The following is a 26,783-nucleotide window of genomic DNA, read 5'->3' on the forward strand; positions in this document are numbered from 1 at the left end:
CTTTGGTTGATTCATCGAGGGCGTTGGTGTGCTGGAAGAAGTTGTTGTGTTGTGCGTCCCCGCCGTGGTTGAGCTTGTCAACCGAGTGAAGTTTGAGGTAAGTCCCGCCGGTTAGTTGGCTGGCTGGCTAGCTGGTCAGCCTGAACGAGAATCACTCATGGATGAGGAGGACCATTGATTGGCCTTTGGCTGTACAAATACCGATGAATTTCTCTTTTTCCCGCTACTCCAACGCAACCAGTGGGGTTATAGTTTGAAAGGATTCTTTTTTAGGATATATCTTTTTTTTGGGTCGGGGTTTGCTCCCAACTTTCCAGTTGGTGTTGTTCTGAACTACCGGCTTGGTTTTTGCTGTCTGTCGATTTGGTGGCCAGTCTCAATCTCAAAAACATCCGTCCTTTTCAAGAGATACGTCGATGATGATGATGATGATCCGGCGGGCGGGTGCTTCAAGCAGCTCCAAAGTCTGTCGGGGCCGAGCAAGTCTCTCCCCTGGATATGGATATCCTGCTCAAATGCACCGCTCCTCCCTCTGGTACCACTGTCCTTTTTGCTTGGGCTCTCCCTTGGGTACTTCTATAGAGCTAATAGGGTTGGTGGCACATTGGTCGAACGAATGCCCTGCAATGACTGGGATCTTTCCCCTCACCCCCTCACGCCTTTCCGGCAACTCAATCTCGATCTGCTAATTCCTCATTCTAGAGTCGGCACCAAGCAAGCAGTGAATGTCAAGCCCAGCAATATATAGGTTGGTAGGGAGGTAGGAGTACCGGGTGAAGTGACTTTAAGTTTGGAACTGCTGGGCCTCGATGAAGCACCCACTCACTCGGCCCTGAGCCGGGTGATGTGTCGTGGCCACGGGGCTTTTCGGGCTGCCCAGCTGATTACCATCCTGGGATCAACTCGTAGGTGATGGCGATGGTGGCTACTCGGCTAGTGATGAACCTGTCCGTTGCTGATCCATTCGAGAAAGAAAGACCTCGTTCACAACCTGATGGGCAGAGAAAGGCTGGAAAAGATGTCGCTTCCACCGACCGGACGTCGGCCCAAAATAGGGTCGCTCAACTGCGGTCCAACCAGGAAGGCATCATCTGGGGCTGGCATGGCGTGTCTTGTGTGGTTTTTTGAACACTCGGCTGTCATTGCCACACCAAAGTGTTATGATTCGTCCTCACTGCCCTTCTCTTCGCTGAGTCTTCTTTGGCCCTTCCAATCGTTTTCTCTCCCTTCTACAGTTCTACAGCATACATAGAGTATTTCTAGTTTAAAAGCTGCATGCCACCAGTCACTCGGGCGACTCTCTTTCTCGTGGACCGATGATGGAGGCAAAGTCGCAAGGCTATCACGGTTCTTTTTGTCTGCCGCTGCTTTACAGTGCAGGAGCCGCTTATGCTGCACTGTGAGAGTCCGACGGACGTCCTTCTGCCCAGCTTCTTTCCCCCGTTCTTTTCGTGCATTTGCCACCACCATTGTAGTGAAGATGGCTCTGGTCTGGTTCGCGAGTCGGAGCTTATCTCACCGAGAGGCGATGAGAGTGAGGAGCGGGCCAACACTGTAGAGATCATCCTTGCCTTTGTGTAGTTACTATGTACCTCTTCGCTCGTGAGTCTTTCTTCCTCTTTCCCTCCTTTCGCCTTCCTGCCAGTAGACTGGTCTGTGCACTAGTGAGTGTGTATATAATACTCAGTGAATATTGCCCCTCTTTCGAGCTCTGCATTCGAAAGAGAGGGACTTGTAGCCGCAGCCGCGATAGAAATACGAAGAGTAGGAGTTGAACCGAGTAGAACACATTGCAGTAGTTCTGTGTTCGAGCAGTGTCTCCACCAGCAAGTCTTCTTGGTGTATTATGTTAGAGGAGGCTGAGAGACTGAGGCGACTATGACTAGGATTTGTAGTTCTCGGTGTTGGTACTAGTTGTCGTAGAACTCGGAGTGCTACAACAACAACAACTACTACTACTACTACTCCCTAACTAGTACTCCCCGACTACTACTACAACTACTACTAAGGGATAGCAAGAGTAGTAGTAGTAGTAGTAGTAGTAGTAGTAGTAGTAGTAGTAGTAGTAGTAGTAGTAGTAGTAGTAGTAGTAGTAGTAGTAGTAGTAGTAGTAGTAGTAGTAGTAGTAGTAGTAGTAGTAGTAGTAGTAATGCGGTTCTAGGTCTATTGAGCTGAAAGAGTCCAATTTTAGAGAAGCGACTACTGGGTGTAGGGTAGAGCGGAGGATCTTAAAGAGACAGTACTCGCTGCTTTGAGTTGCTAGCTGAGCTTCATGGACGACTAAGGCAACCCCGTTTCACTGTGAATAGGAGGAAGGATTTTTTCTCCACGTCAGACGGGTAGATAGAAAAAGAGTCCAGGAGGCTTGATGCACTCACCGATGATCGACGGCCGCCTTCGCCATCACCAACATCAGGTCTATTGCTCCTTAACCTCCTCATCACCATCTTCATCATCAGGCTGCTGCGACCCTTGTAGTCAGAGACAGAAGAGCTAGCTCGACCAAGACGAAGAAAAGACTCAAAATATCCAATTCACTCAATCGGAGAGGACTCCCTCATTGGCCAAGACTCCTTACTCGATAGCTGGTTGGAACATCCCCAAAGCGAACCTAACCTCCACGAGTTGTGCTTATTCGAACATGTGCCATTGGTTGTGCCGTTCCTCGCCGTAATTGGGAGCAAACATGGCTGCAACTAGTCGGCTGCCACTGAATCTGGTCCAATGTCTGGGTGCTCGAGAGTACCGAGGTCCAAGCTCATGGAATGATCGCTCTTATCTGCAAAAAAGGCTGGATCATACCTCTTACTTGTTCAGACGCGATCTTTTGGGACATTTTGGGTGTGTGAATGCCTTGGAATTTTCCAAGCCCGGACATCTATTGGCCTCGGGGGGCGACGACCGGCGCGTTCTCCTTTGGAACATCAACGATTGTTTGGATGGAACAAAGCAAACCCCTCATAACCCCATGGACGATGCTCACAACTCCAACGTGTTCTGCTTGAGCTTTAATCAAGATTCGACCAAGATTTTTTCAGGAGGCAATGATGAAATGGTTCTGGTCCATGACATCGAGACCAAGAAGTCCCTGGATCTTTTCATGCACGACGAGCCAGTGTATGGGGTGGATGTTAACCCTCAAAACGAGAACCTCTTCGTCACGGCATGCTCTGACGGGCGAGTTCAACTCTTTGATCTGAGACAGCCCGCAAGTGAGGATCCCCTTCAGATTGCTGGATATGCCTTTAGCTTCCATTCGGCTGTCTTTAATCCTCAAGACCCCAGATTAATTGCAACGGCCAACCAAAAATATGGCCTAGGTTTGTGGGATGTTCGAAAACCGGGCAAATGCGTACTTGAGTATGGAAATCCCCCCAACCGCTCACAAACCGCCATGTCGGTTTGCTTCGACGGAGCTGGTCGACGATTGCTCGGGTTGCGACGACGACTACCCCCAGTAGTCTTTAATATTGAATCGCCAGAGATCGTTGCCGAATTCGATCATCCGGGTTATTACAATAGCTGCACCATGAAGAGTTGTTCTTTCGCCGGACTTAATGATGAATATATTATGTCCGGTTCAGATGACTTTAATCTATACCTTTGGAAATTGCCCACCAAAGACGAAACGTGGGTTAACCGAGCCCATTTGGTTCTCCGAGGACACCGTTCAATAGTCAATCAGGTCAGATTTAACAAGGAGCTGGGCGTCATTGCCTCGGCCGGAGTCGAGAAAGTGGTAAAAATGTGGAGTACCTTGCCATTTTGTTCGGATGAAGATGCTGGAGTCAGTCAATCCTCCTCCTTTCCGAAAAATAGACGGCTTTACTCCAGACAAGAATACATTGAGCTTGTGGTTCAAGGCGGATCCGACATGACCCACGACTACTCCGGAGAATCCATTCAAGAAAATAAGAGAATGATCGCTTTTTTCGACTCGCTTGTTCAGAGAGATGTAGAGGGCTTGACATCCTCGGATGAAGATTCGCTGACGGATAGCGCTAGAAATTCTGGTACAGACTCGGATTTTGAAGAAGAAGAGGTTGAAGAGGATCACTCCGATTCGGATTCGGCCACACAAAGTCGAACAGCCTCAGCCAACTCTTCACCAACTTCAAACAGTTCTGAAAGTGAAGAGAAAAATTCGCGTCCCACGATTAAGAGGCTCATTGCTCTACGCCGCAAACAAACTATGCGGCATTATCGTCCGAAGAAATATCGTAAAATTGATCCCGAACACATGGCCAAGAGTTTGAGTAATGCTCGATCTGTGATAGTAACCACTTCCTCAACTGAAGACACGAGTAGTGACGAGGACTTTCAATTGAAAGACTCGGGCGACTCTCCTCATCTCTGTTCTAGCTCGGTTGGGAGTGGCAAATCCAGCACCAGTTCCCTCTTAGCATCTTCGTCGATGACCTCTACGAGTTCTAGCTTATCGGCTGTAGCGGCCTCACTTGTTCCTGAGGCCTTGAAGGTGAGCCCTCCGGCTCCGTCATCAAACAAAGACAAAGTTCGCGAGGAAATTCTTCTCGCTTTGCAACAAACGGATGTCTGTGATAACACCCCCCCCCCTGATCAAGCCACTGAGGACGCGATTATGTTGGCCCCTCAAGCTTTAGGTGATGATCAAGTCACTTGTCCAACTCCGTCAGCAAGTACTTCAACTCTGTTCGGTGCACACACTTCCACAGCATCTCGAGAAAGCCCGGCTGTGGTAGAGACCAATGCCATTAAGTTCAAGTCCTCATCCAAAGGCAAGGCTCGTGACCGTGGCTACCGAAATCACTGTAGAAGAAGCGAGTGAATTGGTTTTTATAACAATTTTGAGCCAAGTTATCTGGTCTATTTTGATGTGATTGTCCTTAAGAAGTTCGTATGAAAATAATACACCAGTCCTCAAAATAAGTCGTCTCAATTTGTGATTTCGTCGCAAGTCAAGCTTAACCATAAGATGATTATCAAGCTATTTACATAAGTATCCAAACACGTCTTCAAGAGTTTGAAAACATTTTTATTTCTTTAAGTTAGTTCAGGTCAAAGTAAGAGTTTATCTCGATATGAATTATCTTATAGATATCACTGATTATGTCTGGTTCTACAGATTTTCAGATACTCTGTGAAGCTGGGCAGTCATGGCTTGGCGGTTTAAGGCCTCGAAGTACAAAAATGCGGCGCCGATAGTGCCCAAGTTTGAGAATACCATTCGTGACCTTTCCATTGGATGCTACAGATCTCATGGCAACTTCATTGCTGCCAGTGCGGCCTATATGGCATTCAATTGGGATATTCAAGGCTCAAATCTTGCGGTGTTACCAGTTGATGCGAAAGGGCGCCAGAATAAGGCCAATGTCCCGCTGATTTATGCCCATAGTGAAATGGTTACCGACTTTAAGTTCTCGCCATTCGATGACGGTCTCTTAGCAACCGGCTCTCAAGATTCAAACGTAAGTGATGCAAACTGAAATTGACGTGTGAGCCGATTTTTGTTTTATGAGATGCATGGACTTTTTACAGATTAAGCTCTGGCGAATCCCGTCGTCCGGTATGCCAATAAATGGTCTTTGCGATCCTGAACTCGTGCTGCCTGAGCAACCTAGGCGTATTGAAACGGTGAATTTCAATCCTAATGTGGACTCAGTTCTGGCAACCTCTTCATTCAACTCGATCTCTGTTTGGGACATAATAGAGGGAAAAGAAGTCTTCAACGCGCAGGTAAACAAATAGCCATGGGTTGTAGCATTCATCCTTTTGTTTTCTGCAAATATTTGGATCATTGTTCAGGATCATGAAGATGAAGTGCAAAGTGTGGCTTGGAAGCAATCCGGAGATTTGTTTGCCTCTCAAAGCAAAGACCTTCAATTGCGTATATTTGACGTGAGATCAGGATCGAAAGTGAACCAATGTCTGTCGCACGAAGGCATGAAGGACTCCAAAGTGGTTTGGATTGGGAATTCGAACCGAATTTTGACCACTGGATTCAGTGGGGTAAGCATTAATTGAAATTGGCCATATTTTGTGAAGCCATTTCGTTTCGTTTCCTTGTTCTTTGTTGAGTTGATTCGTTTGATTCTGACAAGATTTATGCCCCTTAAAGTCTGCCTGAAGTTCCAGCTAACACTTTAATTGCGCTTTCAGGAACGTTTGCGTGAAATTAACATCCGTGACATGAGAAATTTGAGTGTTCCGCAAAAGAACCTAACTCTGGACATGTCTTCTGGGTATGATAGGCTTAATTTTGGGGAAAGAAGTGTTGTTATTGTATTTATATTTGCTTTATTTCAGAATTCTGGTTCCCTTGTTTGATCCAGATACCAATATGTGTTTCCTTTGCGGAAAAGGTGATCGGAACATTCAGTTTATTGAAATATCCGAGAACGAGCCCCACATTATTGAAGGCCTAAAATACAGTGGTGACCAAACCAAAGGAGCTTGTCTGGTGCCCAAAAGATCTATGGATGTAATGCAGGGAGAAGTGAACCGTGTCTTGCAACTTTGTGACTCGTCGATTGTTCCCGTAACTTGGCAGGTCCCAAGAAAGGTAAGTAACTGGATATGCTGACCATGAATTGAATTTATTTGATAATATCTCGGTTCTAGTCTTACCGTGAATACCATGCTGACATATACCCTGAAACTTTCGGATTGGAATCGGCTATGGGACCTGAGAACTGGTTACAAGGGCAGAACCAAATGACTCCAACCATAAATCTCGATCCAAAGAAAAGGCCTCTTGACAAACTAGTTGTATTCCAAGATAAGCCTCTGAAAGATCGTCCTAGGTCAAAGGATATGTCAGGTGTAACTCAAAACGGCTCCCATTCGAACGGAACTCCTCATAAAAATGGACAAGAAAACATTGGGACCAAAAAAGACTCCGATAGCTCGGACAACGAGGTATGCTTGGTCGATATGTCCTGATCCTGAGAAAGCTTGCTTAACCCGTATGCTGTTCGCTTAAACTAACCTTGAACGTTATTTGTCCCTTAATCCTTAGTTCAAGAAGCCTAATCCTAAGCCACGAGCTGTATCTCGATCTAATTCAAACATATCCGAGAATGGATCTGAGCCAAACATTCCTCCGCAAGTTAATAAGGTGAGAAGCACCATTCGCTTGGAAAGAAGTACGGTTTTTGATTTTGTGGATCGTTTTGTTTTTGTCCTGAAGCTTGATGAAAGTCCAAAACCACGTCCTAGTCCTCGCTTGTCCTCGTGCAATGTCACAAGTCAAGAGCCAATCTCTGTTGGTCACCAGTCCCAATCATCCATTGCTCAGGAACCAAAAATTGAGCCAGATGAAGGTCTGGCCATGCTAAGAAGGCAACCCAGCATTCGAGACCGAAAAAGGGTGCGTGTAAACCGTTGAGCTTTGTGAACGTCTTTTCATTGCCAAGAAGTTTTGATGTCATTGTCAAAAATACATATACAAATCTAGCTTTCATTTGGGAACAATCCTTGCAGATGCTGGAGCAAAACACTCAAAAGAGTCAAGAAATAACAACGACGTCATCATCGAATGGAAGTACCACTTCCCGACCCCCATCCATTCGTGAGAGAACTCCAAGTGATGAAGAGAACAAGGAGAATAAGTTGGGGAAGATCCCCGAAAAAGAGATGGTCAAGAAATCTGAAGAAGACGATGTCGTCGTGGAATTGAGGTCAAAGAACATTTTCATCGCCAATGATCGAAAGTCGACTATGGAGAGTGACAAAAAGCCAGAGAAAAAACGCCCCGTGAGCAAAATGTTCTGCCGCGTTTCAAAATTCAAACATCTCAAAGGGGATGTGCTCATTAAGGGGAAATTTGAGAACCTGAAAAATATTGGCGGGACTGTTCCAGCAGAGTGCAATTTTGTTCATGGTAAAACTAACCGACCTACCCGGTTACCCAAAGCCACCCCTTGAATAGGTCATTTTTTTTTCAGCCAATGCTGATCGGATTGCGGTACCTTTGACTGGTCCGGGAGGAAAGATCGCTTTGTTCGAGACTCGTAAACCCGGTCGCATTGCTGATGGAGTCACCCCTGTCCTAATCAACGGAACGACTGTCATGGATTTTGCTTTTGATCCGTTTGATACCAACCGTTTAGTTACGGCTTGCGATGATGGACACGTTCGGGTTTGGAACATCCCCAAAGGTGGGGTGTTGATTGATGAAGGTTGTTGTTTGTATCTTTAACTTACTTAATAGTCATTTTTTCGGCTTGAAAGGTGGTATTACACACCAAGTCAACAAGTCTGATGCTGTTTTCCCCGCTCATGCGGACAAGATCCAAATCGTAAAGTTTCATCCTTTGGCTAAGGATGTCATCGTGACTGCAGCCTTTGACCGAACCGTGAAAATTTGGGATTTGAACAATACCAATGAGCCCCAAATCGAACTGGAGGTGAGGATCGCAATTTTTTTCGCTTTTGAACCGAGACTTCTTTGTAGAACTATTTTACTCCATTCTTACAGGGCCATGAAGACCAGTTGTACAGTGTCGAATTCAGCGTGTGCGGCCGGTTTTTAGCCACGGTCTGCCGTGATGGAAAAATTCGCCTATTTGATCCTCGGAAGGGATCTCGGTCAATCTTGGAAGGAGGCGAAATCATTCCCAAAAAAGGAGCTCGAGTTGTTTGGGTTTTGGATGGTGAATACCTCATCGTCACAGGTTTCAGTCGCCAATCTGAGCGCCAAGTCATGATGTACCGTACTCAAGATCTAACCCTGGTGAACTCGGTGACTCTGGATGTGAGTCCCGCGATCCTAGTCCCATATTACGACCACGACTCCAGTACTCTCTTCCTCACTGGCAAGGTAAAGTCTGATCACTGAATATATTGCTTTGAAGTGAAGCACGCTTATTTTGTGTTTTTTTGTTACATCACTCAGGGCGAAAGCACTGTGACTACTTTTGAGGTTGCCACGGATGCCCCTCATTTGTTCCCATTGTCCCCATACAAGCCCGCTGGTCTTCACCAAGGATTCGCTTTTCTGCCCAAGAACGTTTGTAATGTTCGGGATGTGGAATTTGCCCGAGCTTATAGGCTCACGAGCTCGACAATCGAGCCGATCTCGTTCACTGTTCCGAGAGTAAAAACGGCTTTCTTTCAAGATGACCTGTTTCCCGATACAAGAGTCACTTGGGAGCCCACCATAAGTGCTGAGGAATGGCTCCAGGGAAGCCAAAAGTAAGTAAATTGTCAGAAAAAAGATCAATGGAAATGCGTAATCGACGATTAAACAAGCCAATCGGGTAAGTACCCTTTGACACTAGCCAAACTATCAATCTTTATGTGCAAAACTTGGCTGATGACATTGGAGCTTTTTGGTTTGGGTTTTCACGGGCTTTTCTAACTTCTTCAAGGAATGTAATCCCCGATATTATTAATTAGAATGATTATAATTCGTCTGACTGTTATCACGTAAATTTTATATGTTTTGAGTTGGTAGACCGAGCTAGCCCTTGAATGTAGGGTTGATCTGGAATTTAGTTCAAAATTTGACTGGAAAGATGTTTCCGGATCAATAACATCTACGTATTCTGTAGGAACATGATAGGGAAACACATTAAACAATGAAAGAGCCCGAGAAGGAAGAGAGGTGGACTTCATTGTTCTAACCAGTCTGGATTCTCAAGGGCTTGAACGTGCTCTCAAAATGGCTCTACAGTCACTAGAAGTGACCCTAAAACCTGGGTTAGGACAAAGCTCATGGATGATTTTGAATACAGTTCTTACAGTCCCAACTTTTTTTGATCTCTCTCAATACGAGAACTCTCTCTTATACCTTCGATGTTCCGAGTGAAAAAAAATTGTGCAAACCTGATGAACTGATTGGAGCCCACATGAGCGAAGCATATTCAAGATGAGGCTGAACAATCGGCTTGTACAGAGTTAGCATCGTGATGCTATCTCTGTGCTTCAACGTGCGATATATCCAACCACACCTTCAACTGGATATGATCATCGAACTTTCCAATATTTTGAAAAACTACCCCTAAATCTTTCATGGAACTTTACTATCTCTGGACTTAAACGTGCGATATATTCAGCCACATGTTTGAAAAGCTTTGCCAATTTTCAACTAGATATGCTCATTGAACTTTCCATTGTTTTGGGGGACAACACCTAAATTCTTCATTTGCGAAACCCGCTCAATATCATGACCTCCATTTTCTACGACTGGAGTGTTTAATGGCATCATCCCAAAGTTCATTGAGCGGAATTTCATTCCGTTCAAGGCCATACTACCATATTACTCTCAGCCACCAAAGAGTAGATTCTGTCATAAGTCTTACCAGAGTACTGGAGTCTTGACCATCCCTGCCAAAAACTAATTAAGTATCATCAGCAAAAGAGGAGATACTGGTAGTGATATTAAGCTTTTGAAGCGGAGCAATGGATATTCTAAAAAGGAGTGGCCCTAAAATGGAGCCCTGGGAAACACCTGACTTGACATCATACGCATGTATGTCACAAAGTAACTTCCATCTGGCTTTTTTTTTTTTTGGACAGACTTACTTTAACTTTCAATCAGTATTGAACCTAACTTGTTTCTAGATCTTGCTCACGCGTTTCACTGAAACCCGACGACATGCGTAACCTTTCTGAAGGCTCAGGAGTAACCACCACCGTAACACGAACGTCTGCTCCTCAACAAAACAACAACGCCATCCCGAATATTTCGATGAGCGGCAACTTGAACTCCTTTTCTCGAGAAATGTCCAAGCAAAAGGAGCAGGACATTGAAAAAAGTGTCAGCACCATGATGGGCGATATGGATTTGAAATTGGAACAAGACGACATGGAAGGTGCAGATGAGAAGGACTGGGTATGTATCTTGGAACCTTTGTCACTGTGTCATCTCTTTTCGTTTGTCATTAAAGCTTTGTTGTTTTCTTTAGGAAGAGGAGGACGATGATTGAGTCAAGCCTGTTTGGCTCGCTTATTTGAACATGCATCGATTGATAAATACCTTAGGAAGAGCATCTGCTCCTAGTCTTTGCAAGTTTGCTCTTAAACTACAGTAACAATTCATCTAATCAACCCAAAAAAACACAAACCTACCAAAAGAATGAACTCTTCTGCTATTACATTCATCATTCAACGAGACTGGTACAAACATGGCCTGTGAACGAAATCCTCCTCCCAAAGACTTGAGCAAAGGAGATGGCACCAAAGATTTTATGATGAATCCACTAATCAAAATGCCTTGAAATGAATTGCCCCTCTTTTTCTTTTAATGCCAAATCAAAATAGCGTCACTTTCATAACAAGTCATCACTTGAAACTCCAAAAGTCCAAAACGCTCGACCTCGTCTCTGACTGTTTTTTACTATTCCTATTTTTATATCATCAGTTTCATCACCCTCTGCATTCCCATTTTACGGCCAGGCTTAGAAAGGCCAGATGAAAAATCTTCCAAATTTGCTCTCTCAAAGTATTCTCCATAGAAATAGATCATCGAGGTCCCGCTTTCCGTCATTATACTTCGATTGTTGTCGCAGTCAAACCGAATGATATTTTTACCGATTTTAAATGCTCATTATGATTCGTGTTGTATTACTGATTATTGAACATTCCTGTTTGGTGAAATAAATACATTGTTTGTCTAACGTACAAATTGAAGAACCTTATCTATTTTGCAACATTTATTCTTTCTCTTAGTTTTATAAGCGGCTGATTAATGAGTAGGTTTTAAGGCACGACAAAAGACGATCAAAAGAGAAAGGGTCAAAACAGAAAAAAACGCATACCTGCAGCATTAGGCCTAAAAAATCCATAAGTTGGGGTCGATAATGCAATCATGAAGTTGCAATCAACGTTGGGTCTTACAGATACAGATGTGCATTACATATCTCAAAATACTGTACATGCTGGATATCTATAATTTTTATACTTTTTATGACTTAAATGAAAACTGAATGACTGAAGTCAGAAATGTATTTGGTCAGAATCAGTCGATGCATTCCGTAGTAATGACAAAAATCAATGGTTTAGTTAAAAGCAGATTTCGAGAAGGTCTAATATTGAATAAAATTCAAAGGCTATGTTTACCGTCTCCCGTAGTACTGATGCAAACATTCAGTTACATATGTAGGTTAGTTTGCATTCTGCTTTGGCAAATCCGGGTATTTTTCTAATACTTAGTGATGAAGTTCATTGCAGGAAAGAAATAGGTGAACATGCTCCTATTGCTTTCCTGTTTAGAGAGCCCAGGTGCCAACGCAAAATCAAATGGCGCGGAAGGAAATATTTTTGCACAATCAATGCAAGGCAACAATTCCTCCAATTCCAACAGTTAGATGTTCAAGGCATCTGGTGGTTCTTCCATACCGGCTAGATTAGCCAATGAGAACAACCTCGCTATTCAGAACGGAAAGGACCACCCGGAACGTTCCCAAGAGCCAACTCTGGAACAATCTCCCATATGAAGCAGAAGTTGAAAGAATTTTTGATCTTGAAGTTTCAGAAACCTTTTTTAGCATAAGATGAAAAAAATCTTTGGTACGTAGAAAATAATCATTGTAGAAAGTGACAAATTTTCAAAGCGTAATAACCAAGCATCTGTTAAATATAAATTTCTAAAATTTCATGTCAGTGCATACCATAGCTAAGAGTACTAATAATATTGTTTTGGATAGGTTTTGGATAGTGATACTTATTGATGTATTTTAAGTGATTCAATATATTCATATAACCTACATACATTCAGAGATGCTTTTTTAACAAAATTTGTTCGGTTTGTTTCTTCAGCAAAGAAAATAGCAACTAGAAATCTTGGTATTTTATCAAACACTTAATCATATGTTATGACCACAATGCATAGCAAATTGAAGCGCATGAGGTAAAATTTTCAAATAACAAGGTAAGTGAGAATTAGGTTCATTATTAGGTTCAACTGTTTTCCAACACAGTCCTTCAATTTCCCACTTTTATAGACATCGAAGATTTTTGATTTGTTGCTGAACCAATTTTCCCTTCATAGTATTACAAGTAATAAAGACACACATTTCACAAAAAGATGAGTTGCTATTTGCATAAGACTTGCCACCTTGATCAATGTTATTTTCATTTGCTTTGTCAAATTTGTTCGTAAAGCTAGATGGGAAAAGTCATTTTTAGAATACAAAAAAATCCCGAAGAACCCCCAAACATGTTTGTTGTAAAAGATTCACCACTGTTACATCAACCGTACCAAAAAGTGCAAAAACGTATACAGTTGTTGATAGTGTCTGCAGTACGCTAAAATTTGATTGAGTGAAAGCAAACACAAAAAGGCGAGATGCTTTAAATTTAGAGCTCTAATCAAGCATGCGGAATGGCGGAATTTGCCTTAAACGGACAATCATTCAACTGCCGGTAATAAACGAGAGTGGAGTGAATACAATTTCTCTATTTCGAAACTATGTTTTGTGATACATTTATCTTACGATAAAACATAGTATGTATACCTCGCCATTTGAGGGAGTCCAAATGTAAGCGGTTAAGCCAAATATTGAAGGAGCAAATACGTTCTACCTCCTAAACTTGCAAAATTTAAAGTGTGAAGTTAGCTTTTGGGACAACTTGGATAACAATGGTGCATTAAAAATATTAAAAATGTATACCAACGAGCAAGGTGCATTTGAGTAAATTTGAACCCTATGATTATGTGAGTTCCTGAAGAGAAAGTATTTGGAGTTCCTGAACACAAAATATTTGACCTCTACAGATCTTTAGTAAGGTAACTATTTCTACCCGGGTACAAACAAGTTTCAAATTAGACAGCATCTCATACTACAAATGAACGTTGCTTTTACCTAAAAAGGAAATTCGTAATCGATTAAATAGCGCAACAATTATAAAGTTAAATTAACAAAATTGGGATGAGAATTAGTTTCCTTCAACCTGGATTCAAATCTTGCACGGTATGGAATTTTGAATCAAATCCAAAGTGAGAGGAAAGTTCACATCAATTGAGGCGTTGATTGTTCTCTCTGAACTTACGTACGTGTATGCACCTACAGCTGAGCTATTAATTATTGATTGATGAATATGCATTGCTTTTTGCTGGCTATTTCACGTGGCCTCAATATTCGATTTTAAGAAAAAATGTGCATTGATCTCCACTCCGAATCTAGATCGTCATCTGAAGGATTGCTATTACCCATTTTTAGATAAGCTTACGAGTTATCCTTGGGTGCACGCCTTATTGTAACATGCTAATATTTTTTTTCAAAAACTCAAGAACGTTAGAAAGATCTCTTTTTTTTAAATGACACGTTTTGTTGAAGCTGCCTACCCAAGTCCTAAAGCAAAGCTGAGTTCTAATCTTTGGGAGAAGTTCCGACGATTGTTTAGGTTGCAGCATTTTTTTTGAGAAATAAAATTCTAACAATAGAAGGCATCAAAATAGATTCATAGAAAAGAAAAGTTGCTCAAATTAAGATTTAGTCGAGATATTTCAAAAACAATTTTCTTTATGCAATATGGGTAACAAAGTATAGGATGTTTCTGAAACACTTTATTAGGCAACATAAGTAACAAAAAATATTGGCTACTTTTGTTTAGAGCAATTCTTGTTTTACAAGAGACGCTTGATTACCAACAAGCATATGTTTTTTTTCTCCAAAGGAGAGATTCGAACCCATGTCCTCTAGGAAACCATGTCGTGCTTCCATCGTGTACATTAGATCACTTAGCTCCCATGGTTTCTTTCCAACTGTGCTCGTTGTTTTACAGATAAATATATGTTGAAGAATTTCGGAAGTTTTGTTATTTTAAAGCAAGCACTTCTCTAAAAAGAGCAGTACCTAGAATATAGTCATAGTCAGGACAACTTTTAATACCCGTTAAAGATGCTTAAAAACGGGTTTTCAGTGGTCCAACCACACACAGTTCTCTGACTACAAAATCAAAAATCCATTTTGATTGATTTTTGTTTAAAAACTGACAATATTACTGAGGGCAACTGTATGTTTTAGCGCAACATTTCATTCTTTCCCTTGATTCACTGTATGCACTATGTACGTTTTGTAGGTGAGGCATGAACGAGTGCAAAGAAAAACAAATATCACCTCTCTGGATGTATTCGAGTGTGTGGCCTAATGGCATTATTTGTAGTTCCCTGAATCCATGTACATGCTACATACTGAAGGTTACAACTAATGAAAACCATTCAAGTCTGTAAGGTGCATCCGCTCTCCAAAACTCCAAAATGACGGGCTCCTAGTGGATGCCAATGTAATGGGATGGCACACATGATACACACTCCTCGTACGTTGTGTATTTGACGTAGTTACGCGTACCTACCTTAAGGCGTCTCTGCTATCAGAGGCTTCTGAACCATGACAACGAATGGCATTTTGAACCTCCTCAACTCTATTTTAATCTTCAAACCCGTCTTGACTCTCGTGTGTAGAGGACTTGTTTCTCAAAGAATTGGCTTGGTATTACTACTTTTTGAGTCCAATACTTGTCTCTAATTAGTGATCATTCAAAATCTTGGTGCTTTCTTTGAGCGTCCAATAATGAAGTCAACAATTCGATTCGTTTCCTGTGGGATTGTACTGGTAGGTCGGTTCATTTGTTACTTGAAACCATGTCATTGTAAACATTTACAATGCTCTCTAGGTCTTGATCGTCCTGGTCACCAGTTCTCCAGTGCCCCAGGAAACACCGGCTAACGACAACGATTATGTGGATGCTGTCGTAGTGAAGGCGACTAACGACGGGGATGAAGAGGTGGCCGTAACCACCAACGATGATGACGACTCCGTTAAAAAGCCCATAGAAGCTTTGGGTGGACTTATGAAAGGGTTGTTCGATTTGATCCGTGGATCCCTGACCGTAATCCAAGGAGCGGCTAAAAACATTCAGAAAGTGTCTGAAGATCCGGTAAGTTTCTCAAAAACGTTTCGTTCTGTCACACTTTAAAATCAAAGTCGGGTTCAATCCAACACTACTTTCATAACGTTATGGCCAACCTAAGAGGTTTGGGGAAATGAGTTTGAAATATCTTTAGTTGTTCTTAGAGGTTATTGTAATGGAAAAAGTTGGTTATCTTTTCATTTTCAAAATTGTATTATTGCTGCTTATGTATGTAGGTCATTTCTGTCAGAATAATCTGAAACTTAAACAATCTAGCTCTGCCTTACTCTTCTATTGATAATCAATTGTTTAGATGATAGACATTAAAACATATGGAGTTGCAAATCCATGGGCGTCATTGAATCTATTAAGCTGATTGGAAGCCAAATCATGAAGTACTTCGTGAACTATGGCAAGTTAACATGCGAAGGTGTTATATTTCAAGATCGACTTGTATGTTTATGAATTGCGTTGGGTTTGTGAATTGTCTTAAGGTAAAAAAATCATCATGACTGTTGTGAACCAAAATTAGTATCTTGGTAAGGTCGATTTGTCAAAGCGTGTGTGTCAAAACATCGCATATTTATAGGAAGTAGCCAAAACCGTGGATGGTCTGTTGAAAACCGGAGCAGCTGTAGCTGGTGGAGCCCTCAAAGCCGGTCAGCAGGCTTTTGAAAATGCGCCTGAAGTGATCGAGAGGAGTTCCCAGTTCGTTGGTGGCGTGGTCAAGACGGCCAATGAGACCCAGCCTGTTTTGAAAAAGGTAACAGACATAGTTGGAAAGATGGTTGACAGCATGATCAGCCAGCCCTCGTCCGCAACATCGACAATAACTTCAACAACAATAACTACTACTACAATAACGACGGAGACGACAACAACTGTCCCAAGCCTTTCTAACGCCGCTGAAATTGTGGATCCCAAGTAGACGAAAGTCACTCGTCTTCTTACAATTTAAAACAAAGAAATAGCCAACGCTTGTATTCTAATCTACTATTCTAATCTACAGGGCATGATCTTGAAATTAAACATAAAGTATTTATCTCTCTCGACTATCCAAATAAACTTCCTTTGTCTCTGACGTATCTTTCCACACAATCTGAACTTCCGGAACGGGCTCCTCTCCCTCGCATGTCGTAAGCGGGTAGTTCAAACTCTTGATACGAGTACTAAAAATTGCATGGCCGTCTCCTGAGACCCTCCCAAACAGAGAATGCTGCATTACGAGTACATCAGCAAATCTGATCTTTCATGACGTTAACAGCCAATCTCGCAGGTAAGGTAACCAATTCGCTCTTGACAATTGCACACTTTTAGGCCCAGGGCATGCAGAAGAATGCACTTCCACTGTAGGCATGTAGCTCATTGGACAATTCCAACTCGATCAAAAACCATTACAGTTCATTGAAATAATAAAAATAAAATGAGACTTCTCAACTGAATCGTTGGCTCTCTGTTCCAGAACTTTGAGCAACTCCAAAGGTTCGGGAAAATTGCTGGTGCCGCTTTGAGTGGGATCTCGTCCGTGGTGATCGATAATGTTCAAGGATTCTTTGGGGTATGACGCATTCACGTGAATTGGAATGGCTTTCTTGGGGAGGTAACAATGACACCTTTTCGATCTGGCTTGATCTTTCAGACATTCAATCGGCGTCTCCAATGCAACATGGAATGCTCCGAGAAGAATCTTTCCAGTCCATCGGAGATTGAAGAATGCCAAGCGAGACTTTGTGATGGTTTCAATGCCAAGGAGTTCAAATTTGACGAATCAAAAGAGAAGGATAGTGATACTGATAAGGTTTGAATGAAAGCTGTCTAATGAGATGATGTAGTTTCACTAAAAAGAGACAAATTAGGAAATCAAAATAATGCAATGCGAAATAAAATTTCGAATTTATTTTGTTCCTTTTGATTGATATAGAAGAGCGAAAAAAAGGGATCACATTATTTTTATTTTGTTATGTTCTCTAATTGTAAGCCTGAAGGGAGACATGTGTGGACGGTAAAGAGAGATCAGTATGAGGACCCTTATTTACAACGTCAGACAGCCCAAACAAAACGGGAAGACGGACGGTGGATTGCTAAAAAAAACTACTCGTTATATACCATGAAAGCGATTTTTTTCCGGACATTATGTGACCCAAGTCACTAATTAAACATAAGATTTTGAAAGAATTGGCCAAAATCAACACAAACGCATTATATTTCAATAAAGAGGAATCGCCCCAATCCACCCTTCATTTGGTAGAGGCTGACTCACAAAGCGCCCTATGAAGTGTAGAACCTAAACCATATTTCGTGCAGCGTAAGGGGGCTATTGAAAGACGCGTTCTGTTGTAAAGAGACGATTGCAAACGCGCATTGGTTTAGTTCGCCAGATTCCTATTTGTGAAACGTTGTTTGATGCATCCTAAAATATAATAACTGCCTTTTAGTTAACGTTTCTGGACGCCTTTAATTGCAATCTAAGAACTAATGGGACATTTTTTTCCTTTCTTTTTACGGTTTTTTAGCCGATGCTTAGGAGTGATTTTCCAGCAAGTCAAGTTATGTTTTATAAAAAATTATCTACCAACGAATTAGTACCTGCCGCTTTGAGGCACCCCTGAACGTAGGGCTGGTCGGGAATCGTTTGCAGGCAACGGTCCAAGTCTCGCTTAAAACTAGGCAAGGGCTCATCTACTACGTAGAATTGTCTGAGAGGTATGGGCAAAAGGTTGTAGAGTGTAGGGGCTCTATTCAAAACGAAAGAAGCCTTTAGGCTCTTGAAGAGTTTATTATCAAACGAACTCGCCTTCTGTCGAATGGCACAAGTAATGCCTCTTCTGTCACCTTGGGAGTGTTCAACGCCTGGATTGGGGCAAAGACCATGGAGACACTTGAACATGTAAAGAATAAGGTATCGCTCGAATCTTCGTTGAATGCTATGTAATTCAAGGGACTGGAGCCTTCTCCAATAACTTAGGTCGTCTACACCAGCAATGTTTCTTGTAAAGCTCCTTTGCGCTTTTTCTTTCTTATTTAGCCCTGCTGCGGTCATCGGGGCCCACATGGGGGAAGCATACTCCAGGTGCGGCTGAACTACACATTTGTAAAGAGTCTCCATCGTAAACGTATCCCTGGATTTGAAAGTTCTGTATATCCATCCACATGTTTGAAAAGCCTCACGCACTTTAGTCTGGATAAGTTCGTCAAATTTTCCTTGGTTTTCAATGATTATCCCTACATCTTTAATAGAGTTGACTACCTATATCGGGTTTTGACAGTCATCTAGATATGATGGTGTGCCTATATCCTTGGGATCAAAAGACATGGCCTTAAATTTCCTGACGTTCAGTTTCATATTTTGTCCGTGTACCCATTCATAGACCCGATCTAAATCATTCGGTAAGTCTTGATTGTAATATGAATTTCTACCAAACACTAACTTTGTGTCATCTGCATATGACGAGATTGATGATTGAAGGGATAACTTTTGGAAGGGTGAAATAAAAATGATAAATAATTAAGGACCAATGATTGATCTCTGGGGCACACCAGAAGCTACATTTTGCGTGTCTCCCAGTACTGCGTCAACTTTAACGTTTCGGGTGAGACCCCATCAGAAATTTTTTGAGCCACACTCGAACATTCCCACTAATACCTTTGTCAGTTAAATAATTGAGCAGCAAAGCATAACTAAATTGGATATCAGAAAAATCTCGTCCAAATCAAATCAAAATCACTATAACAATTTGTTAGGGCAGCACTGGATTAATTGTCTGATGACGTGGCCACAGTTTTTGAGAGGTCAAGGGCCTAATTTTGATACAGTGAAGGTGCTGACGCAACAAAAATGAGTTTAAAAACAGCTTGTTCAAGCTAAACAGAGTTTGCTACATATATTAAAGAGGAAAATTGTCGCACTTCATTAAATGCAATGTTAAGATGAACACTTCTTTTCAACGATAAATGGTGCAAAGCTGTAATTTAGTGCTATAACAAAACCCTATGTGGCCTCAAAAGTTCAAGTGACCTCCCTCAAAACTGTGTTGATATCATCATTCCCTTCCCGCTTCGATGTCCCACTACGGTACCTTGCAGGACGTTTTTTCTGATTTGTTAACTTGGTAAAAAGTGCATTGCTATAGTATAGCCTTCTTACGCTGGATGAAATATGTTTTACATTCTGCACTTGTATCCTTGTAATGATTGATAACGGCGATATTTAGAGGTATGATAAAGGTTAGGGCACCAAGGAACAGAGTCTTCATAAGACTCACCTTGTACCAAGGGTCAATTTCAACTTGATGCAATCTCAGTTAGAGCTGGAATATTGTGCTAATGAAGAAGCGTCTCTGGGCCCATGGTCCTTTCCTATTTCTCTCTTCTTGAAAAATAGTGACAAGTAACAAGTCTCTAAAAGGTTTAATAGAAAGATAAAATCAGCCGGATCTAATCAGGATGTTGGAGTCTTGATAACCCTAAACGAATCTTGATTTAAGTAATCACAGTTCTCGTTAGTGATGTGGCAATATTCATCATCATCTTCTTCCTAGCTTAAGGCGTCTTCGTTTAGGTGTTCTAATTTGAACAAATAATGTATATATGGCCCGCTAAAAATTGATAGATTTGTTTCTAAGAGAAACATTAGCGGGGATTTATGAAGGATATTTTGCATGCTATCTTATGCAGATTATCAAATCACTTGCCAACATTTAACCCTCCATAAATCATTCCTGTGTGATTTTCTTCTTTTTGCCAATTTTTCATTTTCAGCGTGTCAGTTTCCCATTTTCCCCCCTCCTGCCCCTCTCCCTTGCAAATGAAAGAAAGTCAAATAACTATATTTTTAGTGGATCGTTCATTTTGGGGGCATATAAAATTTCCGATTCATGTCCTATCATGACAGTTGTTTTACCAATTAAATGATAAATCCTGATTAGCAACGCTAGACTTCGGTAGGAAAAAAAATCGGAAACGCCTGTTTTAGTACATGTGACAATTTGTTTATTATTTCCTAAATATCAAAACATTTCTTCATTTTTCCAGAGAATAATGTATAGTTGTTGAGCTGAATAGACTATTAATATTCTTGATCTGTTTGTTAAATAGAGGATTAGGCCTCCTTTCTGTACGAGGGGTAAATAAAACGAGCCAGACAGAGATTAGATAATCATTTTGGGGCCTCCGGGCGAGGTTGGGTGTGTGAGTGAGGAAATGTCGAAGAACGAAAACAGACAGACACCAGATCTTGGACGGGTAAAACTTAAATTACCGGACTCTCCAGGGAGGGAAAGAGCCAAAAAGAGCCGGAAAAATCTTAAGATTGGTGTTTCGTCGTGTTTCCATAGGTAGGGGGAGGATCAAGCATGGTCAATTTGTACATTCAGAAAACTCGATTATTTCAAGTATCTCTGAATCTGTCTGTCGCGGGCGGGGCGGGGCGGGTAGGTGGGCAATGGGAGGTTAAAGATGACCATCAAATCTTGGCCGATGTACTGTGAAAGTGAGGAGCAAACCCGTGAAGAAGCAAGCTGAAATCTGAATTGCGGCCAATTGAGAGACGGACACGGGGATGGGGCGGGTATCAGCGAATTCGGGGTTCTCTAGTTTGTCATCGTTTAGAATTTTACATTTGTTGCATCAATTTAGATAGTTGGGATGATAGTGCTATTATCTGTAAGTGGAAGACACATTCACGTGTACAAAAGCACGATTTTACAATAGGAGAAGTGTTACAAGACATCGATTATCTTGTCGTTTGCCATAATTAGGAGCCATAATCAGCGAGAAGGAAAAACTGCTAGCGACCTCAGAGGTCAGCTTAACCTGTTCCAGTTTCACTGCTTGTGTAAGAATGTGTAGCGTGTATATGTGTATGTGTGTGTGTGTATGGCTTCGATCGAACGAATATCACCCAAGTGTTTGTTTTTCATTGAAACAATCTCAATCAAGTCAGAGTTGGGATCCTTTCAAAAATTCTCGGTTTTGATTGACACCTGCGGAATGAGATGCGAATAATGGAACCGAGACTCGTGTTGCTCTCGATCCCGCTCTGAAATGGCCGCTTCTGCCGAGGAGCCCGAACTTGAGCGCTGCTCCGACATGAACTCCCGTTTGTACCGGTCGTGAAGGCGAGCTCGCTTCTCCTCGGTGTCCATGGACAGGTCTGTGGGTTCATCGTATGACGAGGACGATGTAATGGGACCTTGCAACGGGGACTCGGGGCGATCTCCGTCTCCCCCGTTAGAGCCCTCCTCCACGGTGGCAAGACCATGAAGTGCGGCTTGTTGGGCGGCCTGTTGCGAAGCCAGTTTGTGGGCAGCGGCTTGAGCCTCCATTTGTTGACGTAGAAGGGAAATATTTTTGATACTCTTCAGTTCACTTGGGTTCCTCAGAAATCTGCAAAAGAAACGAGAGGTTTAAATTTTGCTCCTTGTTAATGCTCCCAATCAGAGGGATCATCGAGAAAAGTCGATCGACAGATCGACCTCGTTCCTGAACTAATGACGTGCCTTATAATATGTCACTTGTACTTACTGATAGCAATGACGTTCGCCCTGAACCTTTCGGAGAATGTTCACCCGATAGTAGTACCTCAGAGCACGAGACATCTTGTCATAGTTCATCGACAAGTGATTCTTCTGGATGCCCCAAAGCTTGGCTAATCCGGCCGGATCAACTATCTTGAAAACGCCCGTTTCCTTGTCTTTCCAAGCAATGTAGTTCGTATATCGTTGCTGGGAATCATTCAGGAGTTGCTGCAGGAAATCCCAAAGAAGTCGTCCGTTTGTGTTCAACTCCGGAGTCTCTTCTTTACCGGTGGAGGAGGTCGGTGCCGCATCTCGAGGCGACCTCATCGGTCCAGTGGGCGTTCGCGGGGTACTCATGGCTGAGGGGGATCGCTCGGCCGAGTCCTCCGAATCTGAATGGGAACTCGAACCCGAGGGTGCGCGGCCATTGCCATTGGTGTGCGAATGAGATTGACCTTTACCCTGGCCCTGAGATCCCGATGACGACAGGTTGTTTTTAGGATTGGGATAGAGTTGATGAATGGAGGTAATCCCGGTTGAGGCGGCCGCTGCGGCTGCTGCTGCAGCAGCCGCTAAGGCCTCGTTGTGTTTGGGCGATCCACCGTTTTGCGAGTCAATGGACGGAGCCGGACTTAGAGTGACCGAATTGGTTTGCGAGATGAGATGGCTCAGGGTGGGAAATGTGGCACCAGCTCCGGCAGATTCGTTGGCTGAGGAGACGGCACCCGTGAGGAGGGGCCAGGGTGAGGCAGGGAAAGCTGGACTGGTGGGGGTCATCAAACCCGGAGGGCGAGGCGTAAGTGGACTATTAGGAGGGAACCCACTGGACTCTCGGATGAGCAATTGAAGGATGTTGTGAATCACATCGCCTGCACCAGAGCATCGCTCCGCCAGGTCCATCTTGTTGAGTAGGCATAAAGCTTTTCCTGAAACAATAGGGCAAACATACATCGTTATTTCTCATTTTCAAGCAGAAAAACACCTGAAGATTTGTGGAAGTATCAGCGGAAATGGATCAGCCTGCTGCAACAGGTAATTTGCTCGGGGTAGAAAAGGTGAAGTTGTAACCACTTAATGGGCAGCATTTTAACCTCATTGACATTAACATCAAAATAATCCTACGTTTGTAGCAAATTACGGGGTATTAGAAAGATGGCTTAACGAGGCCGTTGATCGTTTCATGATCATGCTTTTACACAAATCCATGGCAAGCCTAAAAATGATTAAGCGGCATGTGGCATATTCATTTGGTTTATTGTAATCCTGCACTTCCCAGACTGTAACACTGAGCCATGACTTTAACCATACAACGCGATCTCATTACAAAGACTCGGCCTGATGCAAATCTAAAACTGAATTACAATTCGTCAGAATGCTCACCATTCATTTGAAACTTGTCCATGTCTATTCTCTCCAGATCGAATTCTCCTTCACAGTAGCGCATGAACACAGACACGTCCTCTCTTGACCAATGACGAGGGTCGTGGCCCAAACCCGCGGGCAAGTGGGCCTTGAGATGACTCTCCAAAGGCGATGGAGGAGGTTGTGGCATGAATGGATTGGGGTATCGCCATAAAAGATCCGCTGTCAAGGGCATGGGCAGTTGCCCCGTGGGCAACGTGATGGGCGGGACCTTCATGTTGGATGCTGAGATAAGCGCGGCGAGTCGTTGAGCGGCAGCAAAGTGTTCCAAGTCCTTGGAATGCGGCGATTGGCCTCCCCCTCCTCCACTATCACTGCCTCCTCCTCGGAGATGTCTGCCTTGAAGCTGTTGGTGGTGATGATGTAAATGGTGTTCCACGTCTGAATGTGTGGTTCCCGGAGGAAAGCCAAGACCTCCGGTTCGTAATAATTGTGAGAGAGTAGGCTGCAATGAAGAGAAAACAGGAAATGAGGATGTGTCACTATAAGTGTGGTTACTTCTTATCATGTTCCTTCTTCAATAGGCGAGTAGTCTACGTGTGCTCGAGGGTAAATTTCCCAAGTACGCAAACGATAAAACGTTCATATTTTTACTCTACGAGCATATTGTCAATTCTTACAATTTCCAATGGCTTCAAATGCTCTAAAAGCACAATTTGCCTGTTGTTGTTGTTGTTGTTGTTATCATCATATCCGGCTTCCGAATCCCAAGTGGGAGTCTTCTCTAAATTCTGACTCATGGCCTTGCTCTGAATCCATTTGTCATGGATACATGTTTCTCTCAGCGTCCAATCCAGGGGATTGGACCACCCGATCTGGGACGGATACAAATCTTCCCAATGAATTGGAGACATTGTCTTGCACCAATCGGAAACTCTAAAGGCAGGCAGGCTTCTTTGACACGCGGAGTTATGATGAAAAGGTGACTTTTGCACGGAAGTGATCTTGAGTCTAGGATAAATTGAGCAGCTCGTCGTCGTCGGAGTGAGCAATATGGATCAACAGACGTGAGTAACTAACGAACTACTGTACTGACATGATTACTTCAGTGGCCTTTATATTGGTATGCAATCATTTGAGAGATAGTGAAGCCCAAATCAGCGGGTATGATTAAGTACTTTTTCTCACTCTCACTTTTGAATAGTAGGAATCAGAAGTGGGACTAACTTCAAGAAGACATAAAATATACACTAAAGTCTAAGAGGAACGAGAAAGCATGATTACATGATTAGACTGCGTTGCATCGAAATCATTCCACCACATGATGCTTTACAATCGCGGCTCTTTTTACGGCTATTTACGGAGAAGCAATTTTTTTTTCTTATTTCGTTCAAAGTGTCACAAAAAAGTGAAGAAACTGAACACTTCGTCGGGCAAAAACGTTAAGCAAGCCCTATCGTTCCTTCCGGATATACGTTCAATGTACATAATACGTACATGCCTATGTCAAGTTCGTACAAGAACAGGCAATCTGATAGATATTCGACCTAGGAGCTCAGTTTAAACAGGGACTTTGTTTGAGTAAATGTGCCCACTTCACGTATAAAAGAACTTGTTGCTGAAAATCCCGGAGAGATAAGAAATACGGCAAAAATGTACTTTTAAAAAAATTAAAAAACCAACATACGTTTTCTGTTAGTGTTGGTATGAGAATGCCAATATAAAGTACTAGTTGACACCGCCTAACTGTACTGTACTTCTAACAGGAGCTCCAAAATGCAGGTATTCTATTGGTCTTATAACTTAACGACTAAGGCAATGTGCATATGTGTTCAGTGTGTTATCAACTACGTAAGCGCCCTTAACCCGTTTTCAACGGCGAATAGGGCAATCGATTTGTACTGCAAGACCGTCCTTGTTTCTCTAACGCGTTTCATTTCTCATTCATATCTTCTTTTCTATCATTCAAATGTATGTAAGCCCAATCATCCTTTCCAACCAAAACGCAGGGTCCGTCTCAAAATCGCGGTCCGAGGGAAGAACGCACAGCTCTTTTCTTCACAAGTTGCTGGGGTCAAAAACCCAAAACTCTCCCGAGGTCTTGTGGACACCACCACCACCACCACCAGCCAAAACCGTCACCACCCTAGCTCCCTCCATTCCTGTACAATGGACTCGTACCACTTGTTCGAATCTACCCCAAGTCAGGTAGTCAAACCAGTCGGAGTTGGTCGTGCTCTTTGGGTTGTTTCTAACGCCAGACTTGATGAGCCATTTCCGTTGCTCGGGGGCAAAAAGTCAGATTAGATCGTGGTGGTGTTGACCACCTCTCGACCTGGCTGGCTCCTCTTGACTTGCAAAGCTTCCAAGTCACAAGAGGTCCCTTCGCTGTACTCTCAATGATAATGGTCTGCCTCTTCTTTTTCTTGGTCGTTGGGTCGATCGAGTTGATGGTGGTGACTACGTCGTGCCTGGTGACGAGCAATGAGATCGATGTCGCTTCGCTGTTGCGACTTTATGGGGACCTCTCATCACCGCCTCATTCTTTGGGATGGATTAACACAAACCATCAGGTAGCCAACTCCGTAGCTTCTCGGTTGTCTCAATCACTCCAAAAGAAATTGCTGTTATTTCTCCGTCCGTCAGTTAAGATGAGTCAAGTGGAAGGAGAAGGCTTGGAAGGGTTAAAGATTGCCAAACCAAGCAAGCAGCCCATGAAATTCCAACGACGTCCAAAATTCTCAGAATCTTCAAACCGAACAATAAACATTTTTTTTTGATAGTCTGGCATTAATGATCTGCTATGTCTACGAACGTAGCGCTCCAATTTCTCATTGGCTACAAATACTCAACGTTGATATTTCAGGTAACGGTGGTGATAATAGCATGTCCTAGAAGTCAACTTCCTGAACAAGGCAAGATTGCTGCGGTTTTGCAATCTTCTCTCTGTTCTGTTCCGAAGCCCCCTATTCATGGCTTGGCTATAGCGGTATGTAGAGTGTTGTACTATGCAGTACACAGAAGACGATAGTCAGGACCTACATTTCACTTCCACGTGATGCATGATGA

The 26,783-nt window shown here is 42.8% G+C and overlaps 4 protein-coding genes across 10 annotated transcripts in view; 3 read left to right on the top strand and 1 right to left on the bottom strand.

Moving 5' to 3' along the window:
• Positions 1-11,621, top strand: part of LOC131877290 (coronin-7-like) — an 11,913-nt gene extending 292 nt beyond the window's left edge. The window contains exons 2-17 of one of the 4 annotated variants that reach the window (XM_059222897.1): positions 5-97; positions 5,105-5,447; positions 5,518-5,715; positions 5,785-5,988; positions 6,139-6,221; positions 6,286-6,541; positions 6,601-6,897; positions 6,998-7,096; positions 7,169-7,348; positions 7,462-7,861; positions 7,926-8,138; positions 8,212-8,387; positions 8,459-8,800; positions 8,876-9,174; positions 10,546-10,816; positions 10,890-11,621. In XM_059222897.1, the coding sequence (XP_059078880.1) occupies positions 5,136-5,447; positions 5,518-5,715; positions 5,785-5,988; positions 6,139-6,221; positions 6,286-6,541; positions 6,601-6,897; positions 6,998-7,096; positions 7,169-7,348; positions 7,462-7,861; positions 7,926-8,138; positions 8,212-8,387; positions 8,459-8,800; positions 8,876-9,174; positions 10,546-10,816; positions 10,890-10,910 (3,351 nt within the window). In that variant the 5' untranslated portion in view covers positions 5-97; positions 5,105-5,135 and the 3' untranslated portion in view covers positions 10,911-11,621. Of the gene's footprint in view, positions 98-5,104; positions 5,448-5,517; positions 5,716-5,784; positions 5,989-6,138; positions 6,222-6,285; positions 6,542-6,600; positions 6,898-6,997; positions 7,097-7,168; positions 7,349-7,461; positions 7,862-7,925; positions 8,139-8,211; positions 8,388-8,458; positions 8,801-8,875; positions 9,175-10,545; positions 10,817-10,889 lie in introns of all 4 variants that reach the window. The other 3 variants (XM_059222896.1, XM_059222898.1, XM_059222899.1) reach the window with 3 other exon arrangements.
• Positions 1,700-4,908, top strand: LOC131877291 (DDB1- and CUL4-associated factor 5-like). Its single transcript, XM_059222900.1, has one exon. The coding sequence runs from the start codon at positions 2,687-2,689 to the stop codon at positions 4,805-4,807; it is 2,121 nt and encodes a 706-aa protein (XP_059078883.1). The 5' UTR covers positions 1,700-2,686; the 3' UTR covers positions 4,808-4,908.
• A 3,723-nt stretch (positions 11,622-15,344) lies between the features above and the next one.
• Positions 15,345-17,734, top strand: LOC131877444 (uncharacterized). Its single transcript, XM_059223116.1, has 5 exons — positions 15,345-15,539; positions 15,601-15,864; positions 16,427-16,600; positions 17,300-17,395; positions 17,477-17,734. The coding sequence occupies exons 1-5, from the start codon at positions 15,498-15,500 to the stop codon at positions 17,639-17,641; spliced, it is 741 nt and encodes a 246-aa protein (XP_059079099.1). The 5' UTR covers positions 15,345-15,497; the 3' UTR covers positions 17,642-17,734.
• Positions 17,735-20,803: 3,069 nt separating this feature from the next.
• LOC131877443 (ets DNA-binding protein pokkuri-like) overlaps positions 20,804-26,783 on the bottom strand; it is a 36,919-nt gene continuing 30,939 nt past the window's right edge. For 3 of the 4 annotated variants that reach the window (XM_059223115.1, XM_059223113.1, XM_059223114.1), the window contains 3 exons: positions 23,733-24,219; positions 22,360-23,278; positions 20,804-22,221 (listed from right to left, as the gene is read on the bottom strand). In XM_059223115.1, coding sequence (XP_059079098.1) covers positions 21,792-22,221; positions 22,360-23,278; positions 23,733-23,991 — 1,608 coding nt within the window. In that variant the 5' untranslated portion in view covers positions 23,992-24,219 and the 3' untranslated portion in view covers positions 20,804-21,791. Of the gene's footprint in view, positions 22,222-22,359; positions 23,279-23,732; positions 24,220-24,394; positions 24,748-26,783 lie in introns of those variants that run through there. The other variant, XM_059223112.1, reaches the window with a different exon arrangement.

This window comes from Tigriopus californicus, chromosome 3 (genome assembly GCF_007210705.1).
Source record: "Tigriopus californicus strain San Diego chromosome 3, Tcal_SD_v2.1, whole genome shotgun sequence".
NCBI classification, from domain to species: domain Eukaryota; kingdom Metazoa; phylum Arthropoda; class Copepoda; order Harpacticoida; family Harpacticidae; genus Tigriopus; species Tigriopus californicus.